We start from the raw sequence: 9,110 nt of genomic DNA on the forward strand, positions 1-9,110 counted from the left end.
TAGCTCTGCTTCTACATCCTCTCTCTCTCTCTCTCTCTTTCTCTCTCTCTCTCTCTGAAGACCCGGAGGCAAGCATCATTGTTGCATCCATTAAAGTTTGATGCAGTATATGGAGTACATCGTCTTTGGTCATCTTAATGTCGAAGGACAAGAAAGACATGGCGAGAGTGGTTTGGTAGTGTGAAAGAAGAGAGAGGAGTGAAATATGAAGTGGTAGGAGTGAAATGAAGAGTGATGGATATTAATGAACCTAAATGTCGTTCTCTGTTTGTAGACTAGATTATTTTTGTTTATTTTTTTGGAATTTAGGCATTTCAAAACGGTTAGCTGACGTGACGCACACGTGGGCTAATTAGGACATGCGCCATGTCGCTACAACCGACCAACTGAACTGACGGGATCTGTCATATATCAATGCTAGTTAGTATCGATCGGCCCATCCAACTGAACAGTTGGTATCGATTGATAATGACTCTAACGCGTTGGTACCGATCAGACCAACCGATACGATAGCCTATACAAGAGAGTACTTGGTATCGATTGATGATAAATTTACCGATCAGACCAACCGATCGATAGATTAATCGATGGATTATTGGTCAAACCAATCGTCGTTGGAGTCATATCGATCAGCAGTAGCATGTCACCGATAGATAGCGACCCACGTTGGAACCCGCGTAGAGTGTCAAAGTAGTGGACTTAACATGCTACTCCGGTATGCTAGTAGGCTGCGCGCTTTTGCTTTTCACGCCCCGGCGAAAAGCCTTGCTATTTAAGCATGCCAAGCTCTGTCTGTCTCCACCCAGCCTCTCTCACAGTCCACTCAGTCTTTACACACTGTCTGCCTCACTCACGTCCTTCTCCTGCTGCCGCTACACCGAGCCATGGAAAGGGAGGTGCAGCTGATGGAGGGGAGGCAAGCGTGGCCGCTCCACATGATGGGGATGGCTGCCGCTGGTACGACCGCCACCTGCTTCGACAACTACAGCAGCAGTGGCAGTGGCGGCGGCGGCGGCGACTGCTTCGTGCTCGGGTGGGAGCAGCTAGCGCCGGCGCCGTTCGGCTGCTTCGGGCTCCTCACCGCCGACGTCCACGACCTCTTCCCGCTCTGTACGTGTCGCATGCATGCGCGCTCGCGACCTTCCTTGGCCCGGATTGTTGATGATGATCCCCGTCGATCGGTTGTTCCTGGCTTTGCAGTCGCCACAGGCATGGAGCCGGCGCTGCCCGCGCTGCCGCCGTCGGCGCACGACGTGGCCGCCGCGATCCCCGGCGAGCTGGACGACCTTCTCCTGGTGCGTCGGGTGAAGCAGCAGACCATGGCCATACCATACCTCCTGGCATTAGCAGTAGCAGTAGCAGCCAGAGCTATGAATTTACTCTGCTAGTGCTAGCTAGCACTTGCTCACCAAACCAACCCCCCTGGCGTGTCCTTTGCAGAGCTTCTGGGACGCGAGCTGCCACGACGGCGACGTGGGCGAGCCGCTCAAGGCGCAGCAGCAGGCCGCCTTCAATTCCAGCTGCTGCGTCACGCACGAGCGGGGGGAGGACTACTGCACCCCCACCACCGACTCCTTCGTCCACTGTGAGCGAGCGCCCCCGTTTGAATCGACCCCTCCTCCTCCGCTCCCACTCTCTCAACTGAAATTGACCGGCTTTCGTCGTCGTCTGCAATGCAGACGGACGGACCTGTTAGATTTTAGGTCCTGTTGGTCCCTCGCGCCTCGCGTGAAGTACACACACCCCGTGGTGGGGGGTTGGGTCGGGGTCGGGGTCGGACGGAGGCCGAGGACAGAGCCAGCCAGGTCGTAGAGCTAAGCGTTAAACAATGTTGTTTTGTCAATGCGTTGCCATCGGAGACGTGGGGCCCGCGGGAGTTTAGCGTCACGTAATTGTCACGGCCCGCCCCATGATTTGCGCATGATCGATGCATGGATTGGTAGCACATTGTTAATTTGTTATTAGAATCATTATGTGTGCTAGTTTCAGTATTATTATTATTATTATATATATAGTGGCAACTGCGTAGTACTACACTGGTATAGCAGGGCGCGTCTTTTGAAGAAAAGACAGATCTGGGTTCTACGTGTTTAGATTGTACTAGTGCTGACAGAGATTCTACTACTGCTAATAGTAAATTAGTCATTAGTGTGCGTAATCTTCTTGGCCAGTCACTCCCCAGTTTTGAACTCAGCCGATGGAACTGACTAATCAACCTCTCCTGCTGTCCTGCAGATGATGACAATGATGACGGCGATGATCCCTTGAGCTCGATTTTCTCCGCGGGCCTCGCGCCGGCAGCGGAGGGAGCGGTGTGCCCCGCCGCCGCAGAGGCAGAGCCCCTCCCCAGCTCGTCCTCGTCCAACTGCCGCGGGGGGGACCCGCGCGCCGGCGGGGTCGACCTGCAGCCGCAGGGACAGATGCAGCAGGGCACCGCGCGGGCGCGGGGCCGGGCCGGGACCCCGCCGCTGCCGAGGACCTCCGCGCCCTCGCTGAAACGCGCGACACGCGAAGGTGTGGGTCTCGACGTCCCGTCTTGTCACGGCCGCGCACGCGAGCTCTCTCTCACAGCCAGCAGCGGCGGCTGGCGCGAGAGTAGAGTAGACACCCCCATCATCATTCGTTCCCCTCGTGCTACTAATAACCCGAGCTTTTGCCGCTGTACGTTTTGTCCTTAGCAGAGTCGTCGTCGGAGCACGCGGCGGCGGCGGCGGCGGAGGAGTGCAGCCAGAGCGGCGGCGGCAGCAAGCGGCGGAAGGGCGCGGGGGTGGTGCGCCCGTTCGCGCTGCTGAAGCCCGACGGGCTGGACGGCGGCGCGACGCTGGCGGACATCAACGCGCGCATCCTGATGCGGCCCGCGCGGCCGGTCCGGCACCCCGTGGGCGAGTTCGCGTGCGCGCCGCGCGTGTCCGCGGACCAGCCGGGCTTCTCGGGCAAGGCCGTCGCCAGCCTCACGCGCCTGCACACCCCCGGCGGGCGCGGCACCATCACCATCATAAGGACGCGAGGCTAGGCTAGGCTTGTACTATGCATGAATCATGGCGGTGTATGTAGGATTAGCTAGCTAGCCACCTGTTGTGGTGTAAATTATGAGCGTAACCTGCAATGTAAATCGAACGAATAAATTTCTCCAATCATGGCGGTGGTGGCTCATGACATCCCTCCTGCACTGCACCGACGAACCGCAACTAGCTTTTGGTCAGGAACTAGTAGCTGAAAACGTCCGTTGCATGGTTTCGCTGGCATTGGCACGGGCCACAGGGCGTACGTGTAGACAAACAGGCTGCGTTACGGCTGCTTACGTTCCCAAAAGCTGGAGGCAGCTAAGGCTATCCGCAACCGTTACCCCTAAATTTTTCCCTCTATATCACTTTTCCCCCCCTATTTTTCCCCCTATTTTTCCATCTCCCGCAGCGGTTCCCCCTAAATACTCCCCCTATACCCCACTACAACTATAAAATATCATTTTCTATACTAACTATCAATTTTTTATCTACTAACAATTACTCGTGGACCCACAGCACAGTGTTTATGGTGATGAACAGTAACACGCTAGATTGAGGGGGAGAGAGAGGAGGACGGCGGGATAGGGGGCGGTGCAGGGGGCACCGCTGCGCGCGTGGAGCGCCCCCTGCACGCGCCATGCAAGGGGAGGGGGCTGCGTAGGGGCAGCCTTTGCGGTCAGTCTAAGCTAGCTTTCCTTTTGTCTGCACAGCCACGCCAGCGTGGGGCCTGCCCGCTGCTACGCTACCAGCCACCATGACTGCTTCGAGTAGCAGTTGTGTTTTCACTATCTCTCTCTCTCTCTGACTCCCTCCGCGTGAGAGAGCGAGAGACAGACAGACACACAGACGGACGGAGAACGCGCTCAGCTCAAACAATGCCTGCTAGCTTCGAGCTCGAGCCGGGCTCGGGGGGCTGCCTCTCCGATCACCACGCGCGGCCGGCGTGGCGCCTTTGGCTGGTCGATGCCGCGCGCAGCGCCGAGACAAAGACGACACGATTAAAAAAAACGCAGTGGCTGGTCGACTCGGCGTGCCTTGTTGCTAGCGGGACGCCGCTGACGCTGACGCTGGGACGTCCGCCCGCTCGTGTACCGTGTGGGGGTTGTTGTTGTTGCTGCTGCTGCACGCAAGGCTGGCTAGCTGACCATGCACGTGAGCCCGTATCGCCGAGTCTGTCCATGCGTATGCGCTCGCGGCTCTTGTTCTCTTGTTCTAGGCTCTCTTCGGCAAAGAGAATATATGGTTCCCGTAAAGACTGTGTGTAGGAGCAGGACAGAGCGAGCGAGATCAGAGGACGAACTAAAGGTAGCTAGCGCTAGCAAGGAGCGGCGGCGGCGAAGGTTTAGGAAGGGAAAAGATCAAAAGAGAGAGAGAGAGAGAGGGAGAGTGGAGGTCGTTTGATTTGATTTGGTTTGGGGGAGTCAGTGAAAGAAAGCTTGCCACGGAGCATCTGGTTCGGTAGACTGCCGCGCGGCCAAAACGAACCCAAAAAAAAAACAAAGTGCAAATGCTGCTCCGGCTCCATCATTGTGGCCGCGCAAAAGCGCAACAGAGCATGGTTGGGCTGGGGCTCGGGGACACTACTGTAGCCTATACGACAAACGTAACCCTGAAAGCGAGTAGCAGAGGCGCGCTGCTGGTCACTGTGAGTGAGAGAAGGCGTGGAGAAAAAGTTTTGTATTCAAAACGACGTTCTGTAATTTTTGCATCTCTACGACGACATAACGAAGATAGACTGAATGATGATACAGATGTTGATTATACGTCCAAGTGATAATTACGATACATGAGAGAACGCTAATCCATATCTTCAGCGTAAAAGGCTATTAGCACGGGTTTATGTATGCAACCTTCAGAGAGATGAAGAGAAAAGTAATGTATTCAAAATGCCCAAATGACGTTCTGTGATTTTTTTTCATCTCTACGACGTAGCGAAGATAGACGGAATGATGATACATGTGTTGTCATGTTGATTATCCGTCCAAGTGATAATTACGATACATGAGAACGCTAATATGCATCTTCAGCATAAAAGGCTATCAGCACGAGTTTATGTATGCGAAGGCAACCACGTACTAAGGTCAATTGACACACCTCACAACTTATCCACTCTCGTCTCTCGTCCTAGGCTTATGCCTTATGGGCAGTCAAACCGGTGCCATCATTTCTCTCTCTCTGCTTGTGCGGTGCTAGTGTATTGACATCATATCGTTTCATCCACGTACGTGTGCATACCAACAGGGATTGAGCCAGGAAAAAAATTTAGGAGGGATTGAAGTATACCGCTACAATGAACAACCTCACTAAACCACTCGCAATGAGCAAATATAATAGTTTGTTTAAGTAGTCTTATATTGAAACATCAATGAACGATGAAAAACATCAAATACATAATGAGATTATACTATGTACGTTTTAAACTTTAGGGTGGGCTTTAGAAGGGTTCCATGGGCTCGAGAGCAGTAGGGGGGCTCGAGCTCCACCCGCCCCAACCGCTAGTGTCGTCCCTGGATACCAAGGAGATGATGCTCCTGTTGTTGCGGTGTTGGTCGGTAACGAACATGAGGAGCATGGGTAAACATATCGCTACTGTTGGTACTTGGTACGCGAGGACACATGACTACTTCCACTACATATTGTCGCACTCTTCTTTCATTGCGCTGCTCATATAGTGATAATGATCCATGGTCATCTATTTACATCGGGGAATGTCTCGAAACTGGCTTGATTTGATCAATCTGGTGATATTTTTATTGCGATTTCATTGATATGGTCTATGAAATTCCTTGAGGTTTCAGGGCACCATATAGGTTGTTAGGAAATCACTTTTCACATCACATGGTAGTATTTGGCTCTCCATCTAGCTTGATCTTGTTGAGAATATTACAAATGGTATGCCCAAATGTATATGTGATGCATGTATGTATTTCTAGCGGCATGCATGTCATATTAATCACAACATCATTGAGATTGCCCTTTTATTGTGTACGACCTATCTGTCGATCTGTGATGCTTCATGTTTTCATGTAATTTTTTACTAGCTAGTGGAAGCATACTTCTTGATGTTATCATGGAGGACTCAAACATGAATGCTCAAAGGATGAGAACTTAGCGATAGAGATCAACATGATAAAGGGTCGCACTATCTCACATAGATTGTGTGCGATGTTTTTTTATCATAATATTAGTTCATGTATCATATATGATATAATAGCTTCCTTTAGAAAAATTAAAAGTTCACTTGATGTTCTTCCAATTTGTTGCATCTATAAAGATTCTTATCATCATTTGCTAGGTCTGCCAAAGCATAGTGCAATCAGTTATCTTGATATAGGGTGTGTTTGGCATGGCTCTGCTCCACCCCAGAGCAGCTCTACTCTAAAACTCTGGGTGGAGCAGCTCTGCTCCAGAGTTTAGATTGTTTCTCATAACCAGTGGCAATGGCGGGTAAATAACTCAAAACTCCATGACTAGGTTGCTTTTTTGGAGTTTTCAGAGCAGCAAAATAGGTACTCCAAAAAATTGTACTGCAGCTCCAAAAGCTCCATAGAGTTTACAACTCTGGAGTTAGGGTGTTTGGCATGCTCTGGTCAGCTCCTCCTTGGAGTTTTGCTCTGGAGCCATGCCAAACAGGCCCATAATAGGGTGGATATCAGACATCTTTATGCATAGTGTTAGTTTTCTTAATGAGGCTATCAAATCAAATTTGGTACATAGGCATGATGCTAGGAGCTAGGGTGTCAGATGCCACCCAACAAACAAGAGTCACATAGTGTGTGATTAGCAAACATTACTTACATATGTCATCGTGTTTCTAGTGGTGATATCAAAGCTCTCTAGATCTTAGTGAACATGGTTTTGGTTTTGGTTTTGGTTTTGGTGAGAGTTCTAGCCTAGTGGTCCTTAGTTCACCTTTATGCCTACCCTTAGAAGTAGGTTTCCATACCAAGGTTCCTGGTCTAGAACCCCTTTCTAAGCTACTCTGCTACTTACTTTTATAGACCTATAAAGAAGAGTGAATTACATATCAGTTATACTAGGGGTATCACTTAACAGAGATCCAACAACTTCCATCTTGTCATGGTTGTGGGGTCGTATGCAATGCATGTCCTCGATTATGTCGTAGTGTTAAGATGTCTTTTGTAGAGGTGGACATACCTAGCACAAAGGCAAATGTGATTCGTCATATCGATAAGTACCAGAGTCCACGTTGTTGGATATGGCATAGTTAGTAACTGATGTAGAAATTTATACTTTATACTACTTCCTGGTACTTTGGCGCTCCCAAGATCCGATCGACCATGGCAATAGTGTATGTTGGGGACTTGTCCTTAAATGCTATGAATTAAGAACAAGGCAACACAGAAATCGTTAAACGTTAAAGTCCTTCGTCCTTCGAAGCATTATTTCCCTTAGGATATAATGAGTTTCGGACGAAGGTTATGAAGGACATACCTTCATCAGTATAACAAATAATGAAAAGGGGATCCACATAAAGTACGAGAAATAACATAAATACTTAAATATTATTATTAGCTCATTTCTATTTTTATTATTATAGAAATGATAACAAATTACAAATATACCTTCGGCTTGAAGGAAAGCAAAAGTACAAGCGTGACGCAAAAGCGAATGCCAAGTCAGTGTGAACAGTACGGGAGTACTGTTCACCTATTTATAGGCACGGGTCGCAGCCCATGTAAAATTACATCCAGGCCCTTTGCTTTTGATAATAACTCTATAGTAATTTATCGGGGTCTAGATAGTCTTTTTCTCTTTAAGTCGGTTTCCTCTTTTCTGCCATCATGCCGAAGCTTCCTTACGCACAGCTTCGGCTCTGTTCCATCCTTCGTTCTCCTTGTGTTTCTTCATACATCGATTTTGACTTGTCCGAAGGGTCCATGTCCGAAGGTACCTGTTCATGTATTACACTCCAGAAACATTGTCAAACCACGTTTTTGAGGACCTTCGGAAGCCGAAGGCCCCCAACAGTAGCCCCTCGCAATATTAATTTGTTAGGATAATAAATTCAGATTGCGATATGGACGAAGGCCCTAAGCCGAAGGTCCGAAAAAACACCTTCCTCTTGCTAGAATAGCAACAGTCAATGGCAAGCGGGACCCTCCCACTTGCAATGCCTTGGGTGTATAAATATGTTACTACTGCGAGCTCATTTGGCACGCCTTCTTGCCATTTGCTTTGCCTGCTCAAACAGCTCTTTGCCCATAAAAACTTGACCAACTTTCTAGATTTTTAGCTTCGGACCTAAGAGCACATTTTTAGCATTTACAAAGGGATGTCTCAGGAAAAGAAAGTTGTTGCTGAAATGAAACTGAGCCTTTCTGAGGAGAAGAATCTGGGCTTTATTGAATCGATAGCGAAGACAAATACAGAGAAGATTACTAGGGAGATTTTAGAAGGTTTATCTGAAGACACTGGTGATAGTGACAGTTATGATGTGGAAAGTGGCGGAGAAGACTCAGAAGATCGACTCTGGCGACCAAGTCATGCAGTTTTTGGAAAATCAACTATTAAACAGAGTCATCTTGATAATATGAGGGGAAGATATTTTCGGGACATGTCTATTGTAAGGGCTGATGACGGAGAGAGGACTGTGCCTACTCCCGAAGAGAATTAAGTTGTGATCTTCCGAAGCTTTTTTAAAGCTGGGCTTCGGTTTCCATTAAGCAAATTTGTGGTTGAGGTTTTAAAGATTTATCAAGTCTACCTTCATCAAATTACGCCCGAAGCAATCATAAGAATGGGAATCTTTGTCTGGGCCGTAAGGAGCCAGGGCGTGGAGCCAAATGCAAAAAGCTTTTGTAATATACATGAGCTAGTATATGAGACGAAACCCTGGGGTAAAGAGCAATATCATAACAATTTTGGCTGTTATAGCTTCGGTGCTCGCTCTGGGTCAAGCTGTCCTGTGCTGACTTTTCGGAAGAGGTGGCCCGAGGACTGGATGAAGGAATGGTTCTATGTGAAAAATGATTTGAAGGCACGAGAAGATATTAAAGATATCATCATGCGCCCTATCTGGCAGCGCTTTGGACTCCGGAAACCGAAGGTGAATGTTGACGAGGCAGTCGAGGAATGCCAGAG

The 9,110-nt window shown here is 49.1% G+C and overlaps 1 protein-coding gene across 2 annotated transcripts; it reads left to right on the top strand.

The window, feature by feature from the left end:
- The first annotated feature begins 756 nt into the window (after window positions 1-756).
- On the top strand, window positions 757-3,153 carry LOC100272692 (uncharacterized). Of its 2 annotated transcripts, none has more exons than XM_023300467.2 (5): window positions 757-1,110; window positions 1,201-1,295; window positions 1,441-1,585; window positions 2,236-2,514; window positions 2,679-3,153. In XM_023300467.2, exons 1-5 carry the CDS (start codon window positions 885-887, stop codon window positions 3,011-3,013), a joined length of 1,080 nt encoding a protein of 359 aa, XP_023156235.1. In that variant the 5' UTR covers window positions 757-884; the 3' UTR covers window positions 3,014-3,153. The 2 variants fall into 2 exon arrangements, with proteins under 2 accessions (XP_023156235.1, NP_001140619.1); NM_001147147.1 differs by having other exon boundaries at window positions 836-1,110; window positions 2,682-3,132.
- The last annotated feature ends 5,957 nt before the right edge of the window (window positions 3,154-9,110 follow it).

Source organism: Zea mays, chromosome 7, assembly GCF_902167145.1.
Source record: "Zea mays cultivar B73 chromosome 7, Zm-B73-REFERENCE-NAM-5.0, whole genome shotgun sequence".
NCBI classification, from domain to species: Eukaryota; Viridiplantae; Streptophyta; class Magnoliopsida; order Poales; family Poaceae; genus Zea; species Zea mays.